Source organism: Equus quagga, chromosome 7 (assembly GCF_021613505.1).
Source record: "Equus quagga isolate Etosha38 chromosome 7, UCLA_HA_Equagga_1.0, whole genome shotgun sequence".
In the NCBI taxonomy this organism is placed as follows: domain Eukaryota; kingdom Metazoa; phylum Chordata; class Mammalia; order Perissodactyla; family Equidae; genus Equus; species Equus quagga.
The window spans coordinates 37,339,289-37,364,597 of NC_060273.1; the positions used below are offsets into that span (position 1 = coordinate 37,339,289).

General features: G+C 45.9%; 2 protein-coding genes across 6 annotated transcripts in view; one reads left to right on the forward strand and one right to left on the reverse strand.

Moving 5' to 3' along the window:
* Positions 1-3,815, reverse strand: part of GPC2 (glypican 2) — a 6,349-nt gene extending 2,534 nt beyond the window's left edge. Inside the window, exons 1-6 of the mRNA XM_046666005.1 lie at positions 3,650-3,815; positions 2,825-2,983; positions 2,187-2,509; positions 1,282-1,362; positions 388-550; positions 5-135 (exon numbers count right to left, since the gene is read on the reverse strand). Of these exons, the coding sequence (XP_046521961.1) occupies positions 5-135; positions 388-550; positions 1,282-1,362; positions 2,187-2,509; positions 2,825-2,983; positions 3,650-3,815 (1,023 nt within the window). The remainder of the gene's footprint in view (positions 1-4; positions 136-387; positions 551-1,281; positions 1,363-2,186; positions 2,510-2,824; positions 2,984-3,649) is intronic.
* Positions 2,878-25,309, forward strand: part of STAG3 (stromal antigen 3) — a 27,153-nt gene continuing 4,721 nt past the window's right edge. Inside the window, exons 1-31 of one of the 5 annotated variants that reach the window (XM_046665995.1) lie at positions 2,878-3,009; positions 4,555-4,622; positions 4,907-5,086; positions 6,096-6,198; positions 6,593-6,709; positions 10,471-10,567; positions 11,296-11,372; positions 11,669-11,873; positions 12,298-12,449; positions 15,405-15,478; positions 16,300-16,423; positions 16,920-17,018; positions 17,237-17,316; positions 17,413-17,544; positions 17,646-17,753; positions 18,023-18,137; positions 18,299-18,404; positions 18,584-18,687; positions 18,948-19,040; positions 19,166-19,255; positions 19,513-19,713; positions 19,836-19,906; positions 20,014-20,101; positions 20,592-20,672; positions 20,740-20,847; positions 20,990-21,158; positions 21,286-21,422; positions 22,426-22,527; positions 23,061-23,209; positions 23,468-23,596; positions 23,687-23,844. In XM_046665995.1, coding sequence (XP_046521951.1) covers positions 3,007-3,009; positions 4,555-4,622; positions 4,907-5,086; positions 6,096-6,198; positions 6,593-6,709; positions 10,471-10,567; positions 11,296-11,372; positions 11,669-11,873; positions 12,298-12,449; positions 15,405-15,478; positions 16,300-16,423; positions 16,920-17,018; positions 17,237-17,316; positions 17,413-17,544; positions 17,646-17,753; positions 18,023-18,137; positions 18,299-18,404; positions 18,584-18,687; positions 18,948-19,040; positions 19,166-19,255; positions 19,513-19,713; positions 19,836-19,906; positions 20,014-20,101; positions 20,592-20,672; positions 20,740-20,847; positions 20,990-21,158; positions 21,286-21,422; positions 22,426-22,527; positions 23,061-23,209; positions 23,468-23,596; positions 23,687-23,844 — 3,520 coding nt within the window. In that variant the 5' untranslated portion in view covers positions 2,878-3,006. The remainder of the gene's footprint in view (positions 3,010-4,554; positions 4,623-4,906; positions 5,087-6,095; positions 6,199-6,592; positions 6,710-10,470; positions 10,568-11,295; positions 11,373-11,668; positions 11,874-12,297; positions 12,450-15,404; positions 15,479-16,299; positions 16,424-16,919; positions 17,019-17,236; positions 17,317-17,412; positions 17,545-17,645; positions 17,754-18,022; positions 18,138-18,298; positions 18,405-18,583; positions 18,688-18,947; positions 19,041-19,165; positions 19,256-19,512; positions 19,714-19,835; positions 19,907-20,013; positions 20,102-20,591; positions 20,673-20,739; positions 20,848-20,989; positions 21,159-21,285; positions 21,423-22,425; positions 22,528-23,060; positions 23,210-23,467; positions 23,597-23,686; positions 23,845-25,309) is intronic. The other 4 variants (XM_046665998.1, XM_046665997.1, XM_046665999.1 and 1 more) reach the window with 4 other exon arrangements.

Consider the following 25,309-nt stretch of genomic DNA (forward strand, 5'->3'; position numbering starts at 1 on the left):
GTACCTGGGCTGACACCCCCACACTGTTTTCTTGCAGATACATCAAACCTTCTGAGATCTTCACCCCAATAGACTGGGCTGCCAGCTCAAAGGAAAAGGGGCCCTGGAGCTTCTCAGCCAGGAAGAGGAGACCATCTTGAAGGAGGGGGAGAAAGAGAAAGGGTGAGATGAGGGGCCAGCCAGGGAGACACTTGCTGAACCAGGATGTTCCCACAAATCCTGACCCAGGCCTTGGAGGGAAGCAGCAAGGTGCTGGATGGGGTAAACTCACATGGGAAGAGCCCCCCTCATACTTCCCCCTCAATATGGCTTAAAATTCCCTCCCCAGTCCACCCCCACCCACCCCCTACACAAACAGCCCTCCCAGGCTTTCCTGAATTCCCGCACCCAGATAGGCCCCCCAGTCAGGATCCATTCCCTGGCTGGTCAGACAGCCATGGGCCACATTGAGGCAGAAGCCGCGGCAGGGCGGCAGCGAGGGGATCCCCCGACAAAGGGGGCAGCCTGTCAGACGCATCACAGCCCGCTTGCAGCCATCGGACATCGGCACCTGGGGGCAGAGAGCAGGGCTGTGTCATCCACAAACACCGTGGCTGCCCTCAGCCAAGCTTGGTGCTGGGCACCAAGCACATCCCATCCCACCTTCCCCAGGCTCTATAGGGAGAGCTGGATGAGAACGTCTAAGGTTGCTGACCCCATATGGCAGCAGGTGAGACCCCAAGACTGCCATAGATCTGAGGAGGGAGGTTCCTAGATGCCAGGATGCAGGTACTGCTGGCTTGGGAGGGATGAAAGTAGAGAGACAGTGGGAGGTCTGAGAAAAGGTTCAAGGACAAGGGTGAGCCCATCCTGTTGGGGAGAGGAGACAGAGTGCAGGAGGTGAGGCTGGGAGGTAAAGGGGTGGGGGGTGGGAGGGGGACCTTGAAGGCCAAGCCAGGAATGTGGCCTTCAGTAGCAGGGAAGGGGGAGCCACTGAGGGGTCCTGGAGGAAACCACCGGGGCCAGCCCTCTAATCCAGGGCTGCTAAAGAAATGGTAGGGAGTATGAGTCATCAGAGGGCAGGAGAGGGTCAGAGGTGGGAGGAGGTCATAGATCTAGACACAAGGGAGACTTCAGTCCAGCCTCCTCCTTCCTAATTTACCCTGGGAGGCCAGGGCCTTGAGCTGTTATCGGAAGGCCCCCAGCCTCTCCTGCCAGCTGTGCCTGTCTCTTCCTCATGGGGCCTTTCCTACTTCTGCCTCTCCCTCCCTGGATCCTGCCCACACTCAGACCCCCTCTAACCTTAAGTGCTTCGCTGACCACATTTCTTCCGGTCTCCAGGCCCTGGATAAAGGCCCGGGCAGCCACCAGGGCCCGGGTTATCTGGGGGAGGGGAAAGAAGGTGGGAAAAAACACAGGGTTGTTGTGAGTTAGTCAAGACTGGGGCCAGGTGACTGTACCAAGGGGATGGGCAGTGGGGATTAAGTTTATGGAGTTGTCTTGGGGTGGTTAGGAGTGTCAGGTGGTACGAGGAGGCAGATTCAAGAGGCTCAAGGAAATTATAGTCTAGAAGGATCAAGGGTAACTGGGCTTGGGAAGAGCTGAAGGAATTGTGTTTTACAGGGCTTGGAAACAGAGGGATTGTGTATCAGCACAAAGACTGAACTTGAAGCCAGAATACCTGGGTGTGAGACACAGCTCTACCACTTACGGGCTGTGAGACCTCAACCTCTGGGAGGCTCAGTTTTCTCATCTGTAAAATAGGGATACTAATAGCTACCTTGCAGAGTTATGATGACAATTAAATGAGATACTATAAGTAAAAATCCTTCTCAAACATTAAGTGCCTAATTCACATTTAGTTCAACCAGAAGAAGTCAAGATATTAGGATTAGGGAGGAGTTGGCAGAAAGGTGGCTGGGGGTCAAGAGCAGGTGAGTGGGTCAGTAATTTGTGTGAAACTAGAGCACAGAGTAGGGGAGGGGAGTATCCAATTAAAGGAGACCAAGGAGCGCTGGGTCAAGCAGAGGTGACAGGGGCTCAAGATAAGGGCACTAGGTCAGAGACGGCTGCCATGCAGGATGGGGGGATCGCCGGCTCAGGGGTGACTGGGGCGCAAAAGGCTCATTGGGTTGGAAGTGAGTGGTGCACAGTTCAGAGATCACTAGGTCAGAGGTGGCTGAAGCTCAGGCCTTGGGGCCCCTCACCTGCAGGCGGAGGCGGCGGGGTGAGTCCCCGAAAGGCTTCAGAGAGTCATCAGCAGAGGAGGCGAAGCGCGTGAGGCAGAACAGGTAGTCAGGGGAGAAGATGTACTGTGGGTGCAGCAGGGGAAACATTCTCTCCAGGAGCTGTGCCCAGAAATCCACCAAGGCATCATCTAACCCCTCACTGGACCTCTCATAGTAATCCCGCAGCCGAGAGAACAGGCCACTGAATAAGGCGCTGTACTGGGAATACAGGCGGCCATAGGAGCGGTGGAAGAGCAGGGCCAGGGAGTGCTCAGATGATGAGAGCATCTCCCGAAAAGCCTCTGTGGCAAATGCAGAGAAAGGGGTATGAGGTGGGGTGAGGCCAGAGAAGGATGGAAAAGGGCAGAAGCAGGAAGAGATGGGGAAGGGGAGAGAAGAGAAAAGACAGGTGAGTTAGAAACTGAGCAACTCTCTGAGACCTGGGCAGACTGGGAATGGGGGGACAGAATGCTAGAGAGAGCCTGGGGTGGGGAGAGGGGGCTAAGCCAGGACCGGGGTGCCTTAGGGATGGAGTAGGGAGTGATGGCAGAATGCTTGCTGGGGTCATGAGCACAAAGAGGAGGTGTGAGGCCAGGTTCGGGACCCCAAGTCCTCACCATCAAATTTTCTGTGCCGGGCAGCCAGTGTGTGAACCAGGAAGGAGCCGCTCTCCTCCACCAGGCCTCGGAAGGTGGCCTCAGTCTCCCACGTCAGCCTCTGCTCTATCTCACTGGAACAGCAGGTGTACTCCTGGGGACAGATCCGGAGGTGCTCACCTGAACAGAGGAGACACAGAGGAATGGTGGGAAGTGATGCTTGAAATTCCTTCCTTCTCCTGCCAGTCTCTGGGAGCCATCCCTTCTCTTCCACCTGTCTGGTCTCTTTTCTATTGTCTGCCCCCCTCATTCACACCTGACCCTACCCCCTCCTTATTGTCGCCTCACCTATCCCAAGTCTACTGCCATTAGACAAGGGATCAAATAATGATGGGCCAAATTATTGATCAGAGGGTCCTCAGGTGACCTGCCCCAACATCGCACACCCCAGGCCTCTAAAGAATTACAGGATCGCTTCTATGAGAAGAATGGGGTTTGGAGGGATGGGGTTACTTGGTAAGCAATAAAGTATTATCAGAGAAAGAGCTCCTAGAAATAGCCAGGCGAAGAAATTGGGCTGTGAAGAAAGAAACACAGAGGGGGATGCTAATTACTAGAAAGGGATTCCTGGGGTGGGGGTGGAGTAAGAGAGCTATTCTGTGAACAGGAGAGTTATTGTGATCCTGGCAAGGAAGTTCAGGAGGAGGAGAGGCATTATTAGTACGGGACGAAAAGATGATTATAAGGGTCACTCTGAAAGAAAGAGAGTTATCGTAAGATGGGGAGGACCCGCCTCCGCCCCCCACCCTTGTCCCCCGATACTCTAGTCTTCCTCTTTCTCCTCACCTGAGATCAGGGCGGGAGGGAGTAGGCTTAAGCTATATCCCCGGGCCCCCAGCACCTGCCGGGTCTCAGTGCAACTCCGGGTGACCTTTGCCTCGCTCCCGGGTCCAGCACCAGGACCGGGACACAGAGGCAGCAGCAGTAGCAGAAGAGATCGCAGCGCGGACATAGCTGCTGCCGCCCTGGGACAGCAAAGTGGGTCCTAAGGAGAAAAGAAGAGCCGCCCGAACTCGGGAAGCCGGTTCTCTGCCGCGGGACCACCCCGCCGGCCAGAGAAAGAGCGCGACTTCCGAAAACTGAACACCGAGCACGATAGCTGGACCAGGCGGCATCTGCCGAAACAATGGGAGCGGGGAGCCGGACAGGGGCGGGGCGCGAGGAGGGGCCCCGCCAATGATGGAAAGGAGCCGGCCTAAGGGGCGGGGCCCAGGGAGAAATTTAGCCAATGAGGTGGGGAAGCTCGGCGGGGGGGCGGGACCCTGCTAAACTACAGAGGCAGGGGGAGGGGCGTGGCCTTTCCCGGGGGCGTGGCGATCCGGCTCGAAAGGCGGGGCCTGGGTGGAGCCCAGCCTATAGCAGTTGAGAAGCCAGATTGAAGGGGCTACTACTAGTCTAGTGCGAAGCCCGGCCAATGGAGGGGGAAATTGGAGGCAAAGGGGGCGGGGCCGGAGTGGAGCAAGGCCAAAGCGGGCGGCCGGCGTGCTTGGGACCACGTGACTGAGCGGCACGCCTGAGAGCTCGTGGCTGCACGAGGCTGCCAGAGCGGCGTGATGGGAACGTGGTGAGCACCAGCTTGCGCTCTCGCGCAAGCCTCGCGACAATTAGCAGCCCCGGGATCAAGCGTTGGAATCGCGCTTGCGCGCAACGCAACTCGCGGCTTCCCGCGTTTTTCTGGATTCTTCCGCCAGCAGAAGGGCAGCGGCGGGCGTCTGTGCCGGAGCTGGGGGCACCACAGAAAGCTGAGGGACCCAAGGCCGTGAGTTTTTCTCAACCCTGCTCAGCCGGAAGTCACTGTTCCAGGTTCAGACAGTGAGGCTCCTCTTTGACCCAAGAATACGGCCTCCTTGCGCACTCCCGGCCCTGAGAGAGGAACTCCCCCACCCTGGGCCTCGAGGCCGAGAGCCCCATCCCCAGACCCGGAGAGACTGTTGGTGTTGTTTTCTGTAGGCTCCCCAGAGCAGGCCCCTTGGAAAGAAAGGGGCCGGGCGGGCGCGGCTGGAGAAGCGGCGCGGTGGGAGCCCTTCCTCTGTCTCCCCGCAGCCGGAGCACCATGCCTACCCTGCGCTCCTCCTCCTCCCAGCCCCAGAGCGCCTCCTCCCCGAGCCGTGTGTCCTCCCCACTGCAGGGAGCAGTGGCCGGGGGACACAGGGGCTTTCCTGCGTCCAGTTCGTCGGTCACCGTGCCGTGTGATGACAGGGCCTCGGACCAGGCTTCCGAGGGGTGAGTGGTGTTGGGGAGGCAAGGTCCCAGGGTCCCGCGGCATCGGCCGCCTGGCCCTCTGTGTGCATGTGAGCGTATGGAGACCTCAGAGACGCTGTCCTGCTTTGGAACAGCGACCCCCTTCAGCGCTGCCTGCTGCTTTTTGGCCGCCCCACGTGGTGTTGGCACCAAGAGAAATCCGGCGTGTTCTTAATGCCTTATGCTCTCAGCCTTCCCTGAGCGCGTATGTCCGTCCCGCATGTACACCCTCCGGGGGAGGGGGGCGGGGGGAGTAAAGAGTTCTGTATTTGTTGCCTGAGAAATAAGATGTAGTTTTGAGTTGGTGCCCTGTAGTCGCTTTATTTGGCGATTTTATCAACAAGTCCATCTATCCTTATCGGTTACCGTTCATGAGCTTATTCTGTGAAGGTTATGATAGCATATCTTGCTTTTTTATCTTTCCAGGAAAAAAATTATCTCATACAAGATCTGATTTATCCCCTGGTTGTTTTAATTGGCCTCCTCTGAATCATTTCTGCTTCTGTCAGTGCTCCTGTTGGGGATCAGATTGTTATCTCTGCTGTGGACTTAGCTCTAATCAATAGGACGTGCGAATTTGTTTCAAGGGGTGAAGTTTACCTGCATGCACACGTTAATCTCCTGTTTATGTACGAGTAATATTTGACTTCCGAAGCCTGTGCTGATTTTTCTCGACCCGGCAGTGATCGCCCTGCCTGTTTAAGTGAATATCACTTGGTTTTCTTGTTCAGAGAAAATATGAGGAAGGGGCTGTCTTTCACCCACCTCAGTTCCTCATTCTTTGTTTCCATTGTGTTATTCAAGTGAAAGTTTTCCTTTAAGACTTTGTCCCTACCTCCTGGCACCGGTAAGCTCATCTCTTCTTAAAATCTGAATCCGTTTTTCCGGTGGAGAGGGGGTGCAGTTAGAGGCAAAGAGAAATTGTAATCCACTTATCCTTTGATGTGGAGGGGCTGAGGCATTGTATCTAAGGAACCATGCTCCCTCATAGGGAGAGTGATTCTGTGTCAGCTGATGAAGGCAGTGACTTTGAAGACAGCTTGAGACGCAATGTGAAGAAGAGAGTGGCCAAACGACCACTCAAAACAACCCCAGTGAGTCGGTTTTGTTTTTTTGAACCTGGTCTGGGAAGTGGCAAAAAAAAAAAGCTTAGAAGAGGCTCAGGCGCTATGTTTGATGAAAGGGCAAGACTAAGGAATGTTAAGGGACAGAAGTAGGAAGAAGGCAAATTTTGGAGAGAAAAGAATAAGATTAGACAGTGTTAGAATATAGAGGAACAGGAACGGGGCTAAAGGACTTTTAAAAGGAGACAAAGTTAGAAATAAAGTTTGCAGTATAAAAATCAGTTATTTTCGTTCGGAGTCGGTAACTCGAGCTCTGCTGTGGAATTGGCAACTTAAGCCTTCCTGCATGATGATGATGATGAGACCAATTGTCAACATCACTTTCACTTTTTAAAAATGTTCCTGATCTCTTTATACTTACTAGGTGGCAAAACATCCAAAGAAGGGGTCCCAAATGGTACGTGGTCATGGCCAGAAAGAGTCAGAGCCACCAGCCAGTGATCTCTTTGATGCTGTGAAGGCTGCCAAAAGTGACATGCAGGTAAAACAGAGTGTCTCACCTCTGTTTCTTGATACCATCTCACCCTTTGTAGAGTGGAGAGATAAGGACAAATGTCTACAAACTTGCTTGAATGTGGACATTTTAGTGAACATAACCTATATATCATGAAAGACAGATAAGACCGTGGAGTGAATCCTTGAAGTGATATAAGGGAGACCTTGGTAAGAGAGAACGTTCCTTTCCTAAAAGTATCGCAGGATTGATTTTGCCTTTATTGATTGATAGAGGAGGCAAGAGAGGTATTGGATAATCTAGAGAGAAAGCTTGGATGTGCATGGCAGTTTGTTCACCCTTGTCATTTTTTAGCTCCACTTTGACAGTTATACTTAATTCTTTTTTCCCTCTCCACATTTCTTTTTCTATAATTTTCTTGTTATTCTATTGTCATGTAAAATCGTATAAGGCTAATATGTAATTTTAAATTTTTTAAATGAGCACCCAGATCTCTAGCCCCAGCTCGAGAAATGAAACATTAATAGTACTGTAGAGGCCCTTGTATATCTTCTCTCCACCCTACCCCCACAGTCCCCTCACCACCCAGAGATAGCCACTAAAGTAAATTTTGTTAATCATTCCCTTGTCTTTTATTATAGTTTTATCACCAATGAATGTGTTCCTTAATTAAATAAATGAATTCTTTTTTTTTTTTGAGGAAGACTGTCACTGAGCTAACATCTGTTGCCAATCTTCCTCTTTTTTTTTTCCTTCTCCCCAAAGCCCCCCAGTACGTAGTTGTATATTCTAGTTGTAGGTCCTTCTGGCTCTGGTATGTGGGACACTGCCTCAGCATGGCTTGATGAGCAGTATTAGGTCCACTCCCAGGATCCGAACAGTGAAACCCTGGACCACAGAAGCAGAGCGCATGAACTTAACCACTCAGCCACGGGGCTGGCCCCTGAATCATTCTTTATATAGTCTTCTCTGACTTAATTATTTCAATTGTTTGATATTCACCCATGTTGGTGTGTAACGTAGACTTTTATAGTTTTTAGAAAAGTTTTAAATTTTCACACATATGGAGTTTTTCTATTTATATTTCTATTATTGATTGTAGTTTCTATATTGTAATAAAAAAATGTGGTCCTTGAAACTTATAGAGACTAACTTTCTGACCTAGCGTTTAGTCCATTTCCGAAACTATTTTACGTGTGCTTGAAGAGATTATGTGTTCTCCAATTGTTGGGTGCAGTGTTCTCTTGGGTGAGATCAAAAATGTTAAATGTGATAACTGCTTTGATATTTTTACTGAGTTTTTTGGGGGGGAGGGTGGTGTTGTTTGATATATCAATTACAGTGCGAGGTGTGTTAAAATCTACAAAGGTGACTTTTTCAGTTGCTCCTTTTGTATTCATGCCCATCTTTGCCTTAAATATTTTAAGGCTTTGTTTCCTAGTAAATTGAACCTTTTTTCTTATATACGGACACTTTTATCTTTATACTTTAAGACAAAATATTGTTTTGTATTAACAAACCTACACTAGCTTTATTTTTGGTTAGTATTTGCCTAGTGTCTTCTTTCCTTTTACTTTCAATTTTCTATGTAGGTTTGGAGTCTGTCTCTTGCATACAGCATATATCTGGATTATGTTCTTTAATCCATGCTGTTAATCTCTCCTTTAATGAGAGTTTAGTTCATTTACATTTATTGTCGCTACTGATCATTTGAATTTATTTCTATAATTTTATGTGCTTTCACTTTAACTTCCCTTTTCTGTTTCTTTTTCACCTTTCCTTGCTTGCTTTTGGATTTCTGTCTTCTGCAAGAACCTAAGCACGTTTTAATTCCAACTGCCCCTTCCAATTTATATGCTGTTGTACAGTGTTTTCGTTCTGTCCATTCCCCCTCTCCCAACAAATTAGACATTACTGTTTTATACAGTGTTTGTTTATACTTACCTACATTTTTATCATTTTTTTTTTTACCATTCCTTCTCATATCTTCCATACAGAATCATTCTCTTGTGGTTCAAAGTTTATTCTTTAAAATTTCCTTTAGATGGAGTTTACTAACAAACTCATTTTTTTGCTTGTATAAAATGTGTTTTACCCTTGTTCTTGAAAGGTTGTTTGCTGGGTTTACAATTCTAAGATGACGTTTTTTCTCTCAGCATGTTAAAAAGATGATTTCACTGCTTTCTAACTTCCCTTATTGCTGCTGAAAGTCAGCTATCAGTCTAAGTTAGTGCTAATACGACAATTTGTACCTGTGGAAACGTTCTATATCACTGATGTTTAGTATAGTATCCATTAGTCATATGTGGCTGTTGAGTGCTTGAAACGTGGCTGATGTGACTGAAGAACTGAATTTTTAATTTTTATTTGATTTAATTCTAATAACCACATATGGCTAGGGGCTAACATATTTGTGCAGATCTAATTTGGAAATGTTTTTGTTTGTAAGTGTTAAATGCAAATCCTTTGTAAGTGATCTCTTTTTGCTTTGACTATTTTTAAGATTTTTTTTACTTTTGTGTTCTGATGTTTTATAGAATGTTTGTAGGTGTAAATTTTCTTTTTATTTGTCATACTTGAGATCCATTAGCTTCCAGGCTCTGAGAATTGGTGTCTTTCAACAACTATGAAAATTCTTTATAAATACTGCCTCTTTCTCATTCTATTATCTTCTAGAATTCAGTTAGACATCATTAGAACTCACTCTATTCTCCATGTCTCTTAATAGCTCTTTCATTATTTCTGTTAGTCTCTATGGATTGCATTGTGGATAATTTCTTTGACTTAATCTTCTAGTTCACTCATCTTCTGTTCTCTGTCCAATCTGCTTTTAATCCAGTCATTGAAGTCTTAAACTTGATTTATTATATTTTCCACTTCTACAAATTTTGTTTGGCCTTTTTCAAAATTGATTGTTCTTTGCTTCTGCTTGCAAGATTCTCTTTTATTTCTTTAATCATAGTTAGGATAATAACTTTATAATCTGTAATAACGCTAGTGTCTGAAGTCTGTGAGTATAATTCTACTGTCTGTTTTTTCTGCTAATTCTTACTTTCAGTGCCTTGTTTCTTTACTAGGTTTTACTGTGAGCCGCTCATTTTCCATGGAGCTCTGTATGTTGGAATTCTTTGGGGCCTGGGTTGAAGGTGGGTTTTTAAGAGAGGAACCTGCATTTGCTTCTGTTAGTTGACTGGGGACACTGCAGAATCACTTTTAATTAACTTCTCTGAGATTATTCTGATTGGTTAGGCAGTGTGAATCTGGACTGAAAATCCAGACATGAGAGCTGGTTTATAGTTATGAATTCTCAAGGGAGAATTCTATTTTTCCCCTCCACCTCACACTAAGGTCGTAACAAGTTACTTTTCTTGCTGTCCCCTTCTGACCTGTAGATTTATTGCTCATTCTTGCTTTTACGAGGATGTGACTCTTTGCAGGACCCAGCTTTATGCAGGAGCCTCCTTTTGGACTACTCTTCTTGGAAAGCCCTCAGGCTCTGTCGCCAATGTTCTGCATTCCATGTGGTCCTCTGGACAGAAAGCCAGAATTCCCAGGGTTTCATAGACCCCTCAGGGCAAAAGTCAGCTTGCTCATCTCCCAGTATTGCTACCTTCACTTCATTTTTGGCCTATACAAAATTCTGCCTTTCATTCCAGTTCAGCAATACATTGTAAAACATGTTTTTAATATTTTAATCAGAAGTTTAGATACTTCAATTGGGAAGGTCATACAGGATTTCTAGTCTGTCATATTTCCAGCAATAAAAATCATCCATATTGTTTTCCTAGTCTTTGGTGGATGAGTGGCTGGATAGCTACAAGCAAGACCAGGATGCAGGATTCCTGGAGCTCGTTAACTTTTTCATCCGATCTTGTGGATGTAAAGGTGAGGAAATTCGTACCCCTTTCTAATTCCCAGCTTTTTGCTCCAATGTTATGAAACTTTTCCTCCATTTAATGAGTAGGATTAGGTATGTCTTAAATAAAGGGAGAAAGTAAAGCATAAGAAAAGTTTCACTTATTTAACTACAATGTTGATTGGAAGTGACCCAGTAGGAAACTATGCTGGTTTGTAGATAAGACCCTTTGGGGAAAAATAACTGTTCGTACTAATGCAACGTTATTGATATTCACAAATTTGGAAATGGACCATCAGACATCTTTTAGTCTTCCTTTCTCTAGATGAAATAATCTTTTATTTTCTTACTCCTTATTTCTCAGCCACTTTATCCCATATTTCTCTACTGAAGCTGTGGGCCCCCAGATCCCCAAAGTCCATGACCTAATTTATTGGGGCATATAGTCTCAGGTAGGTTGTATTATAAGAATCCAGAATCAGTGTAGTTTTATTGCTTTCTTTGGTTTTAGTTTGTTTGGATTTTTTTTTTTAACTGTCGTTTTCCACTAATTGATTTCTTTGGGTTTTCTAGAAAGGTTGCCTTAGAGCAGATACACAGTCAGATGGTAGCAGATTTATGACTAGAATGCAGGTCTTCTGATTCCCCACCTAAGCTCTTTCTAGTATATTCCGTAGCTCATCTTTAGGTGTATGTGTAAATAGTCACAGTGTCCTGTTATTTTCCTTGTAAGTGTCTCATCTCCTCCGTTCCTCAGGCACTGTGACCCAAGAGATGTTCAGGAAGATGTCCAACTCAGAGATCATCCGGCACCTAACAGAACAGTTCAATGAGGTGGAGGAAGACAACCAGGATCCTCTTGCCACTCTTATTTCAAAATACAGGGCCCATTATCTTCTTCTTTCTGAGTCTGGGAAATAGGATAACTTTAGAAGGAGAAGTTCAATCTCTTGGGGGCAAATGGGACCCATATATATTACCTGAATATGCCTCTAGAGTTGAGAATAGCAGGAAATGAGATATAACAGAGATACATTTTTATTATACTATTGGATTTTGACATCCAAAGTCCCTATGGCTTCATACATCTGGTAATAAGTTTCCCATCCTTCTCGTAAACCCTTCTGTAGGACTCAGGAGACTATCCCCTGACAGCTCCAGGTCCATCCTGGAAGAAGTTCCAGGGTAGCTTCTGTGAATTTGTGAGGACATTGGTCTTTCGATGCCAGTACGGCCTCCTCTATGATGGCTTCCCTATGGACAACCTCATCTCCCTGCTCACTGGCCTCTCAGACTCCCAAGTCCGTGCCTTCCGTCACACTAGCACCCTGGCTGGTAAGCACTCATTTTTACTCTGTAAATGTTCTGAGAATTGGTAGGACTTTCCTCCCCTCTTCAGTCCTGGATCATCTTTCCAATCTACATCTTAGCTCTTTACTTCAAGGCCATGCTGCTTTTATCCCAAATCTCAATCCAGTTTCTCACTAGTGGAGTTGTAAAAACGGATGGATCACAGTGACGATTTCCAGCCTTGACATATTTCTCATAGCTCACCATTGGGAATATGCTGTGGATTAAAAGAAGCCCAGAAGAGTTAGGGAGAAAAAAGTCCACTCCAGAACAGTCAGTCATAGGATTTTAGGGTCACTTTGTTCTAGCTTTTCATTTTCGCTGCTCTTTTTTTCTATCTTTTTTGAACCTGCCCTTCCCCCTCTGACTCAAGTAATGATTCCCTTATCTTATTTTTCCTGACTGAAAGCTATGACACTAATGACCTCCCTGGTGAGAGTTGCCCTCCAGCTGAGTGTGCACAAAGACTACAATCACCGTCAGTATGAGGCTGAACGAAGTAAGGGGCCGGGACAGAGAGCACCTGAGCGGCTAGAGAGCCTGTTGGAGAAACGCAAAGAGGTGAGAAGTACTCCCTGCTTCTTCCCCCTCTCTTTCCCAGCTTCCTTTCATCCGCTGCTGCTGCTGCCGCAGCCCACTTAATCAGTCCCCAAGCACTTCTCTCTAGTAAGGCACAGGCCCCCAAGCAACCATTCAGATCACGAATAGTGGAGTCTGGCAATAGTTTAATAGACCCATTCTGTCAGGTTGTTGCATGTTCATCTTGTTTCTAGGATGTTGGCTCAAGAAATCATTTCTAATTTAGAGTAAATTTTGGATTTCTCTGTAATGCCACTGTTGCTTGGTTTCCATTGTCTACATTCATTACCAGAAGTGTTTAAGTGTTGTACCTCCATCTCATCTAAAGAGTTAAGTTTTGACTTTCTAGTCAAATGTACAGTGTACCGGTCACCTCAGGAAACTAAAGCCAACCACTGACAAAGGAGGCCGAGTTTTCAAGGAATGGAAAGAGCACAGGCCTTTCAGTTACTCTTGAATTTAAATTCTGTTCCAATTAGCTACTAGCTCCATGGCCTTATGTAACCTCTAAGCTTTAGTACCATCTCTTTAAAAAGGGGATAATTCAGGGCCAGCCCCATGGTGTAGTGGTTAAGTTCGGCACACTCCACTTCGGCAGCCCGGGTTCACTAGTTCAGATTCTGTGCATGGACCTACCACTGATCAGCTATGCTGAGATAGCAACCCACATACAAAATAGAGGAAGATTGGCACAGATGTTAGTGCAGGGCTTCTTCAAGCCATAAAAAGAGGAAGACTGGCAACAGATGTTAGCTTAGGGTGAATCTTCCTCACCAAAAAAAAAGGGGGGGATGTTGATAATTCTACCTTTTTATGAAAATTAAATGAGATGATGAGTAAATTACCTAGCTTGGCGCATAATAGGTACTTGCTTTGTTTCCTTTTAAACTTAAAAGACAACTGCTGGAAAACATAAGCCCAAACAAAATCTTTCACACTCACTAAACCTTTAATAGCTATATCTGTCATGAGGCTAACACTAATTCCACCCCTTAATATCTGAGACTCCTCCACCATGAGGTTGGCCGAACTCACCGTGTCTAACTGTACTCACTGACTGTTTTCCCAGTCCTCACAAAAGATCTCTTCTCTGCTAAATCATTAGAGAAGGGAACTTTCCACTTCCTTCATGCTCTTTTGCTATTTTCACTGCCAGTATGATCTTAAACCTTAAATACATAGGTCTGTCTCAGATCTTAAATTATGTTCAGTAATGTGAATTTTTTTTCAGATTTCTCTAGCCTCTTACTTCATCAGTTTTCTTTCCCTTTTTGTCTTTAACCTCTCCCTCCCCACTCTTTTCTTCTTCTCACTTATAAATGTATATAGGCCCATGAATCTTCCCTTCACCCTTCTCCTCTGTGAGCTACTCCATTTCTATCCTTCCTTTTAGTATTTCCTTACTTCCTTAATACCCAAATGAATCCTTTTTGCTACCTGGCTTCTATCCTCATTTTTCTTTGAAATTATTCTCCCCAAACCAGTGACTCCTAATCCCTATGGCCAATGACTTTTTCTCAATCTCCGTTTTCCAAACTTCTGTAGAATTTGATACTAATGACTCACCTTTGTTCCTTCCATGCCTCTCCTTCCTTTTCTTTTAAGTATGAAATTTTTCAAACATTCAAAAGAATAGAGACACTGGTAGAATGAACACTATATACAAATTATTTAGATTTAACAAGTAATATTTCACCATATTTGTTTCCTCTGGTTTTTTTTTTGCTGTTTTATAGTAAATTGTGGACATATTGGTACTTCAACTTAAAGACTTAAATATGTCTTCTAAAAAATGACACGTTCCTACATAATTCCAATAATATTTTCACATCCAAAAATATTAACAGTGATTCCCTAATATTTTCTGATCCTAATTCATGTTTGAATTTCCCCATTTGTCCTCAAAATACCTTTTATATCTGGTTAATTCTAACCAGGATTTAATTAAGGACTATGCATTGCATTTGGTTGTTGTGGGTTTTTGGGGGGAAGGGGGCGTTTTTTTTTTTTTTTTTTTAAAGATTTTATTTTTTTCCTTTTTCTCCCCAAAGCCTCCCAGTACATAGTTGTATATTCTTCATTGTGGGTCCTTCTAGCCATGGCATGTGGGACGCGTGGCTTGATGAGCAGTGCCATGTCTGCGCCCAGGATCTGAACCAACGAAACACTGGGCCGCCTGCAGCAGAGTGCGCGAACCTAACCACTCGACCACGGGGCCAGCCCCTGGTTGTTGTGTTTTTTAAATTTTTTTAATTATACAGAACCTCTACCTCCACCCATTTTTCCCCAATATGTTGATTTATTGATGAGGTAGGGTCAGTTGTCTTAAAGAATGTTCCCTTATAATTCTGCTTCCTTGGTACCTAGTCTTCTTCTAATCCAGGGTTTCTCAACAATAGCACTATTGACATTGGGAGGCTATGGTGCCATTGCAGGATATTTAGCAGCATCTCTGGCCTCTACCCACTAGGTGCCAGTAATATGTCTCCCCACTGTGACAACCAAAATTGTCTTCAGATATTGCTGTATGTCCCCTGGAGAGCTTCTAGTTGAGAACCACTAATCTAATCTCTTCCTTCTCTTTTTATTTGTTCCACTTCTGTCAAACAAACTATCTATTAAAAATTTGCTTTCCCAATTATTGTTGGTCAAAAACATATATAGCTACCAGCTAGGGCCTCTGAATAGCCAAAGATAGGCAAAATAATCACAGAGGGAATGTTATTTTCTCCAAACGTAAAGAAACCTCTGAGGCATTAGTTGACTATAAACCTTCTTCCAGAATTAGAAGGTTTAAAAAGGCACATAGGATACTATGGGTTCTGATTGTGTCTTGTAATAAATAGGAAGTAGGTTGAAGTCATACTTTTCTATATTTTTCTGGCCTTATGCTGTTGGGGTACAAGAGAGATTGACCTGTTCCTCCTTGTCCTTCAGCTCCAAGAGCATCAAGAGGAGATTGAGGGGATGATGAATGCCCTCTTCAGGGGTGTCTTTGTACATCGGTACAGGTGAGTTAATGGGCTCCTCTCGTTGAAGCAGCTGGTGCTTAGTTATGGAATCTGTAGAAGTAGCACAGCTCCCTCCTAACCCTGAGTTATTTGCTTAGTCCCGGAACTGATGCAGCTAGAGCAAAAACTCTAACAGTCAGTGTTTCAAATTTGTAAAGTTTAGGTTATCCCCACCTATGAAGGATCTTGTAAGCTCTTCTGGGAGAGAAAATAAGAAGATGAGGCATTACTGAGTATTCTTCTCCAGCTTTGCCCAAGGCTTCCCTTGCTCCATCTTCCTGGAGCCGGAGACTTGAGAGGACAAGAGCAGAGAGCCAAAAGGCAGGGCTTTTCTGAGTGTGTGCAGCTTGGCAAGCCTTTGACTAGCCCAGCCTGCTGTTTTACTGTGCTAAAGGCAGGGGAGTTTTATTCTGTTCAAAGAACTGGTAGAATTAAGTTAAGAAGAGTGTTGGTATTTGTTTCTCACTCTTACCTAGATTTCAACCTCTGCCTTTCCAGAACCCTTAATGCTGATTTAATCTTTTCTTGAAGTGGAATTAAATAAAACACACACTCAATTTGGCCAACAGTTAAATTAACTTCCAAAATCAGTTTTTAAAAGAGGCATGGAGGATAAGTTCAACTATTTTATTGGCTGGTTACAGAAAGAAAATGTTTACTTTTTTATGTATTGTGTTTACCTTAGGAGGAGGAAATGAAAGGCATGGTACATGATATTTAGTCAAGAAAATAGATTCTTCTATTACAGGGAGATGTCTGGTAGAATGCAAAGTGAGTTTGGAGAGAAGGTGATAAGGGTCAGTTTGTCTCTCTGTGCCTAGGGATGTCCTTCCTGAGATCCGTGCTATCTGCATCGAGGAGATTGGGTGTTGGATGCAAAGCTACAGTACCTCTTTCCTCACTGACAGCTATTTAAAATATATTGGCTGGACCCTGCATGATAAGGTGAGAGTCGAGTCTGTCTCCTTTCCCCTCTTCCCTGCCCTAGGACGCTTCAGTTTTTCCTGGTCCTGCCGCTTAGGTGTTTGACTAGTAATCAGTGATCAACCCATCAAGGCACTGAACCTCAAAACTCCCCCAGTATTGGGGAGGGTAGGATAAGGTTGAAGAGAGAAAGACATATCTAGGAGGTGAAATGCCTCAAAACCAGAGTAGAAGGGAGGAAGACTTTCCCTATGAGAAAGCAAGAAAGTTATTGATGGATTGGCAATACAAGTGCTAGGGTGCTAGCCAAAAGATCTTTTTCATCGTGATTGCTAAATTCTGCTGTGACCCTTTTGTTTTTCAAAGAAGAAGACAGCCGTTCATTGTCTCTGAGACATCTCAGAGTCCTCCGTATAAGGGACATCGAGGCCCAGAATGAGTAATCTGAGAGGGGAGTATCGAGGCCCAGTAGGGGTAAATAGAGGAGTAGCAGTCATATTCCCATTCTCCTCAATAGCATCGAGAAGTCCGTCTGAAGTGCCTGAAGGCTCTGAAAGGGCTGTACAGCAACCAGGACTTGACTGCACGCCTGGAACTGTTTACCAGCCGCTTCAAGGTAAAATTGAGATGGGACTCACTTTTACCTTGTGCTTGGCTCTTTCTTGTGGTTCCTGTTTCCCTACCTCATCCTTCCACTTCTCTTGCTCTTATATGTCTATAGCTATCCCAGCATCTGCTTTTATACCCTCTCTTTAGAAATCTCTAAATTCTAAGAAAGCGTGTTGTTTTCGGACAGATAAAATGAGGTATTGAGTGATGTTCTCCTTTCAACAGGACCGGATGGTTTCCATGGTCATGGACCGAGAGTACGATGTGGCAGTGGAGGCCGTCAAGTTACTAACAGTTATCCTTAAGTGAGTCCTGGAAAGTGGGGAGGCAAACATCTCAGACTTTTACCTTTCCAATTTCGGAAAGGCTCCTTCTGAGTCCAATCCCTCCACCTGTTATAGGTTGACTCTTCCTTGTGTAATGACTGGAAGACAGGTCTTTCCTGAGTTACAGGATCACCAGGGGGGGAAGTTTCCTATCTTCTCTAACTCTCCATACCCCTCCGTCTTCCATTCTTCATTTAAAAGTTCTTTGTGAGTTAATCCTCATTGTTTTTGCCTTTTTGTTTCTAGCCTTAGTTGTGCTAGAAGACAGCATCCACGTCCACCTGCTCTTTCTCCTTTTCTCTTGGCAGGAACATGGAAGGGGTGCTGACAGATGGAGACTGTGAGAGCGTCTACCCTGTTGTGTATGCCTCTAACCGAGCCCTGGCCTCTGCTGCAGGGGAATTTCTATACTGGAAGTGAGTGAGGCTCCTTTCCTTTGTTCCTTTAACACCATCCTCTGTTGTTTTCTGTCCCTCAACTGTTGCTGCTCTTCCTAAGGACTCTTCCTACCTAATAAAGTCTCTTTTTGTGTCTCCTTTCTCCTCTTAGCTCCTTGAGGCTTTCCTTAGCTCTGCGCCTCTTCTTCCCTCATACCCCTCCTTGCACTGTTTCTTCCCTCCGTGGTGATTATTCCACCCCTTATTTCTTCCCTTGCTGTGCCCCTTTCCTGTGTCCCTTCTACTAGGCTCTTCTACCCTGAGTGTGAGACAAGAACAGTGGATGGGAAAGAGCAACGCCAAAGCCCCTGCTCCCAGAGGACTTTCTTCCGTCTTCTGCTGTCCTTCTTTGTGGAGAGTGAGGTGATGTATAGAAAGGAGCTGTTTGGCTATTGTGCATAAGACCTGCAGGTACAGAAGGATGACAGCTGGCACTATAGAAGGAGAGACCTGTTAATCAGTAGCCACTTCCTAGAGTTTTTTTAATGTGGCTTCAGTAACTTAACGTTTACCTTCTTCCACAGCTCCATGATCATGCAGCTTATTTGGTAGACAGCCTATGGGACTGTGCAGGGTCTCAGCTGAAGAACTGGGAGAGTCTGACAAGCTTGCTTCTGGAGAAGGACCAGAGTATGTGCCACATGGTAGCTGGGGAAGGGGAACTTTTACCTCCTAGGAGGTAACCAGGAGAGATTTCTTTCCTGACTTATAAAAGGCATAGGTGTCGTGGGCAGTGGGAGTACCTGAGGGACTTGGAGATGGAGGGTGGCTAATCTATGATTCTGTTTTTCATCCTCCTACCAACCCAGACCTGGGCGACGTGCAGGAGAGCACACTTATAGAAATCCTCGTGTCCAGTGTACAGCAAGCTTCAGAGGGTCACCCACCTGTGGGGCGGGTCACTGGAAGGAAGGTATGGCATGAAGAGTGGGTTAGGTTGGTTAGCAATACTGAATGCAGACAGATACTGTCCATCCTTATCCTCAAGTCTTGGGTTAGGGTGCCCCTCAAAGAATTCCATTTCTGGAAAACAGAAATATGAAAGCAGCTGCTGAATTCTCTTCTCTTTCCTGGTACGTAAGATCGTGGGGAGAAGGGATACATGTACACACCCTCTGGACCCAGTGTTTCTCCATACCTCCCCCTCCCCCGCCTCCATGACTCTATTTCCAGGGCTTAACCCCTAAAGAACGTAAGATCCAAGCCAATGACAAAGTGAAGCTGACTGAGCACCTCATCCCCCTGCTGCCCCAGCTCCTGGCCAAGGTAGAGCTGCCCCACTGTTCAGCATCGGGGAATGAGTGGGTGAAAGGAAATGGCCTCCGGTGAGCAATGGGAGTAAGAATTAGCAATGTATCTGCTGATAAGTAGCTCTCCCTCTCAAACACCAGTTCTCAGCTGATGCAGAGAAGGTTGCCCCCCTGCTCCAGCTTCTCAGCTACTTTGACCTCAACATCTACTGCACCAGGCGCTTGGAGAAGGTGAGGAGGAAGGAAGATGTACTTCCTATACCTTGCTGCTTCCCTGCCAGAGCCAAAGGTTCTACTGCCAGTATCTGGTTCTTCTCAAGAACCTGGGTTCCAGAAAATCAGTAAGCCTCCCCTTTCTTAGGCTTCTTATCCTTGAAGTTTAATGCTTTCAACCCTATTTCTTATCTCCCCCAGCATTTCTCCCCTCCAGGAGAGTTGTCCTCCCCACCTCCCCCACAACACTATCTTCTCCTACCTTTTTTCCTCAGCACCTGGAGCTGTTCTTGCAGCAACTCCAGGAGGTGGTGGTGAAGCATGCGGAGCCAGCGGTGCTTGAGGCTGGCGCTCACGCCCTCTATCTGCTCTGTAATCCTGAGTTCACCTTCTTCAGCCGGGTGGACTTTGCCCGCAGCCAACTGGTGGATCTGCTGACCGACCGCTTCCAACAGGAACTTGAAGAGCTGCTGCAGGTAGAAACTGGGGCTGAATGATGGGACACCCCAAACTCAGATGGGAGAGGGCTACAAGACAGGGAACCTGGATCTTTGAGTTCTTGGGAAAATCCCATTCATGGACCTTCTTTCTTCCTCAGTCGTCCTTCCTAGATGAGGATGAGGTGTATAGTCTGGCAGCCACTCTGAAGCGCCTCTCTGCCTTCTACAAGTGAGTCAGCAGCTCACCTCCTGCTCCGTCTCCTGTTCCTACTGGTGTCTGGAGTTGATTCCTCCCATTCTGTTCAAATGTAACGTTTCCTTCTCCCCACCCGCAAGTGCTCATGACCTAACTCGCTGGGAGCTCTACGAGCCATGCTACCGACTCCTCCGGAAGGCTGTGGACACAGGAGAGGTTCCTCACCAGGCAAGTTGGAGATGTAGAGGCAGGCGAGGAGTTTTTCAGGGCTCCGTGTCCTAGGTGGCCAACTCTCGCAGGGGGCTCCAGTCCCAGGGATGTGGAGTAAACGCGAGGGGAAGATTGCGTGTGTGCCATTCCTTCCATTCCGCTCTTAGAAAGTGAACTTTACTTTCCAGCGCCTGAAACGGCCATCTTCTCTGGTTTCCTGGGAGTCAAGGGTAATATTGAGGGATTTTAGGAGACTTCAGGTAAATTAGGGAGAGGTGGCAGGATAGAATCCTCTGAAGATGGTCTGGAATCAGTTCGTTTCCACCAGGAAAGGAATTGGGTCTCTCCTAATCTCATTTTTCTCTTCTTCACTGCTTTTGTCTCTCTTCACTACACTGTGTGTCTGCCTGTCTGTCTGTCTCTCTCTCTCTTTTTCTTTCTCTCCCTCCCTATCTGCCCCTCACTCATCTGACCTACCCCTCATTTTTGTGACGTTTGGTTCTTATAGGTGATGCTGCCAGCCTTGACTCTTGTCTATTTTTCCATTCTCTGGACACTAACACACGTTTCTGGATCAGGTGCTTCCCAGGTAAATATGGGTTTGAGTAGGGGGAACAGGAATGGAGGAGCCTGTATCTTCATTCCTTCCCTTCAAGCCACTGTCTCCACAGAAGCAGCTGATGAGCTTGAAGGGCAGGATGGTGGCCTTCTGCGAACTCTGCCAGAGCTGCCTCTCAGATGTGGCTCCTGAGATCCAGGAGCAGGTGAGCATTTACTCAGGTGGGACTAAGGAGGCAGGTCTCACCCCATGGTCTGAGGAACCCCATTCTAAGGAGAAATTAGCTGTGTAACTTCCATCTTGGTCAATACTCTGTCCTTTTTAAGCATTGTTTTTTCCCCCAACAGGCTTTTGTCTTATTAAGTGATCTGCTTCTCATCTTCAGCCCTCAGATGATTGTAGGGGGACGTGATTTCCTTAGGCCCCTTGTCTTTTTTCCTGAAGCCACTCTCCAGTCTGAGCTAGCCAGCTTCCTCATGGACCACGTCTTCATCCAGCCTGGAGAACTGGGCGGTGGTACAGGGACTCTATATATACCTGGGGCTCAATAAGGGTTTGGGGCTTGGGCCTGCCTCAGGCATTTGGGGCAGGAGGCCTAAACCTGTGATTCTGATATTTCCTTTCTGCATTTGATGTGAGCCAGGTCATTCCCAGGAGGATCATTTAAAGATAGAGCAGCTGCACCAGCGTCGCCGCCTCCTGGCCGGGTTCTGTAAGCTGTTGATTTATGGGGTGCTGGAGATGGACGCAGCCTCAGATGTTTTCAAACACTACAACAAGGTCCAGTGAGACATCAAGTTGAACACAGCCATGACTTCAGAGACTATAGCACTACAGAAAGGAGGGTGGGGGAGATGATGGTATCAAGCTTAAAGGAGAAGTAGGTGGGAAAAAGTAATCGGAGTTTAGAATAAAGGGACAAAGAAAAGAGAGTTGTGGGGCCAGCCCCATGGCCAAGTGGTTAAGTTCGCACGCTGTGCTTCAACTGCCCAGGGTTTCACTGGTTCGGATCCTGGGCACGGACATGGCACCACTCATAAGGCCATGCTGAGGCGGCATCTCACATAGCACAACGAGAGGCACTCACAACTAGAATGTTCACAACTAGAATATACAACTGTGTACTAGGGGGCTTGGGGGAGAAGAATTAAAAAAAAAAGCGTTAGTAGTAAATAATTATGGAGAAAAAGCTGTTAGGAGGAAGAAATTCATTGGAAAGGAAATATGTTATTCTTCCTCCAGAAATCTTTTTTTTTTTTCTGTGAACCCGGTCTATGTGATGGGAACGTAAGAAGGAAAAAGTAAATGGAAGAGGGATCAGTCCTCACAAAAGGTTTCCTCAACCCACCGCTGTATTGATTTCTGTTTATTGAGCACCTGCTATGGTCCAAGCACCATTCCGGTCACTAAGGACACAGCAGTGACCAAAACAGAAAAGTTCCTGCTTCATGGAGCTTCGTTCTAGTGGGGAGAGACAGCTAGTGAAGGCTTCAGTGCTGAAAGAGAGTGGACCCTGACAAGCTTACTATCCTTCTTCTCCAAGAAATGGGCTGAGGGCAGAGTTTCTTCCCTTATTTATTTGCCTAAACTCTGATTTCTTTGGGGCTTTGCTTCTAATTGGCTAGAGGTAAGGTCTAGTCTGAGTTATTTTATGCTTAAGTTCATGTTTCTCTGCCTGAGGCACTTTCGGCAGGAGACATGATTAGGATGTGAAGGAAGAAATAAAACAGAAACTGTCTTTTCTTATGGTCAAACGTTATCTTCTCCATTTTCTCTCCCTCAGTTCTACAATGACTATGGTGACATTATCAAGGAAACATTAACTAGAGCAAGGCAGATTGACCGAAGTCATTGTTCCCGCATCCTGCTGCTGAGCCTCAAGCAGGTACTCCCTTCTGCCTCCAGTGCCTCAAACCCATGACGTGCCCTGCCTGTAGTCCACAACCTCTATGTCCGCCCCCAGCCGTGCAGAACGTGAGATCCTTAAGAGCAGGAACTTTCTGATTTATTTTGACTCTTACTTTCCATGGCAATCCCTTTCATAGCTAGCAGACCCATAGAAAGTATTTTTTAACTGACTGGGCAGTTTCCACTCCAACCCCATAGAAATCTAACAGTCAGGGCATGGGAGCACCAACAATAAAGTGATAGGGAATTCCTGGTTTTTTTCTGGGATGTTCTCGCTCAGCCTATTAAGTTACCAGAGACATTTTTATCTATTGTTAAAGAGCAGGGGTGAATGCTTTCTCTGTTGGAGGGGCTCAGGGATAGGGCCACTGTCCTGGGAGGAAATAAAGTAAAAATAGCAGATGGCGTCCCCAGCCTTTTAGAATTTCTGGGCAGAGAAGGGAATGCTATTCTTCTCTATTTCTGCCTTGCTCCTCTCTTTCCCAAATGTACCATGTCTCCTGGACACAGTTATACACAGAACTGCTACAGGAACAGGGGCCCGAGGGCTTGAATGAGCTTCCAGCCTTCATCGAGATGAGGGACCTGGCCCGGAGGTTTGCCTTGAGCTTTGGACCCCAGCAGCTACAGAACCGTGACCTTGTGGTCATGCTACACAAGTAAGGAAGTATTGGTTGGAAGTCAAGGTACTTGAGTCTTCCTAAGAGGGCTGAGCCAGAGTCTGTGTACAGGGAGAGCTGGGAGTGAGATCTTGGAGTGAGGATAAGCATGTTGAGAAGTACAAGTTGGGTTGGCAGGTAGGTATGCTCTGGGAGGCAAGCTGGGTGCAGGGGAAGGGTGCACTTAGACAGGATGCCTCTGTCCTGGGAGGGAAGTGGGAAGGAACTGTCTTCCTGAGATAATTCTGCTCAACCTAGGGAAGGCATCAAGTTCTCCTTGTCAGAGCTTCCTGCAGCTGGCTCCTCTGGTCAGCCCCCAAATCTAGCATTCCTGGAGCTCCTTTCAGAGTTTTCTCCCCGACTCTTCCATCAGGACAAGCAGCTACTGTAAGTTAGTAGGTGGGTGGATGAAGATGTGAATTAGGAAAGGAGGGTGTGGTGAGGGCCATTGACCACTTCATCCCACTCCTTCCTTAGACTGTCCTACCTGGAAAAGTGTCTGCAGCATGTCTCCCAAGCACCTGGCCATCCGTGGGGTCCAGTCACCACCTACTGCCACTCCCTCAGCCCTATGGAGAATACAGCAGAGGCCAGCCTTCAGGGCTACCCCCGCTCCAAGAAGAGGCGCATTGAAGGTAAAAGGCTGTGTATTATGCTGTGTGTGTGGACGTCAGGTACTCAGCACTGCTGCTTTTATTGCCACTACCTAGACGAGCACTATGTGGTCTTTTACCTCCATCAAACTTTTGCCTTTGGTCAAATAAAAAATGTTTTTAAATACTTCTACTATCGTTATGAGTACTCATTTTCTTCAAGGTTTATCTAGCCAACTAAAATAGGAAAACTCTATGAAAATTCAGATAGAAACTAATGACAAAACCAAAGATTGAAGTAAGAAATCTGTATATTTAGGGTGCCCCTCCTTGACATCTTGTATTCTGTTATTTGCAAGATCAATCTGCAAGGAGACAGGAGAGATGTGCTCTCACATCTGTCTCCTTGATCCAGGGCTTGGGGAAAAATTTATGGGATGAAGGACAGGCCAGTCTGAAGTGTGGAGATAGATGATTGGAGGTAAGGAAATTACTGGATCATGGTAACTCTATGTTTAACTTTTTGAGGAACTACCAAACTGTTTTCCAAAGTGCCTTAATCATTTCACCATTCCAGCAGCAGTGTACGGGGCCCCCAGTTTCTCCACATTCTTGCCAACAGTTGTTATTATCTTTTTTATTTTATCCCTCTCCTTGTGGCTATGAGTTAGCATCTCATTGTCGGTTTTTGTGTGTGTGTGTGTGTGTGAGGAAGATTGACCCTGAGCTAACATCTGTGCCAATCTTCCTCTATTTCATGTGGCATGCCACCACAGCATGGCTTGATGAGCAGTGCTAGGTCTGCGCCCGGGATCCGAACCTATGAACCTCAGGCCACTGAAGCGGAGTGCGGGAACTTAACCACTACACCATGGGGTCAGACCCTCACTGTGGTTTAAATTTGCCTTGCCCTTCTAAATAATAATGTTCAGCATTTTTTCACATGCTCATTGGCTAATTGTATATCTTTGGAGAAATGTCTATTCAGATCCTTTGCTCATTTTTAAATTGACTTCTTTGTCTTTTTATTTTGAGTTGTAAGAGTTCTTTATATAATTTAGATACAAATCCCTTTTCAGATATCTGATATACAAAAATTTTCTCCCATTCTGTGGGTTGTCTTTTTGTTTTCTCAGTGGTGTCCTTTGAAACACAAAAGTTCTTAATTTTGATGAAATCCGACATGTCTGTTTTTCCTTTTGTTGTTTGTTCTTATTGTGTCTTATCTTAAGAAATCTTTGCCTCGTACAAAGTCACAAAGATTTACTCCCATGTTTTCTTCTAAGAGTTTTCTTGTTTTAACTTTTACATTTAGGTCTGTGATCCATTTTGAGTTAGTTTTTGTATATGGTGTGAGGGTGTGAGATAGGTTACAACTTCTTTTTAATGTCTTCTGTATACCACCTAAAATTATCCCTTATACCACCAGGAAACTCTACCTTTAGTCAGTTAACCAAAAAATATTTGGTGAGGGCCTACTATTTGCAAGATACTGTATTAGGTGTTT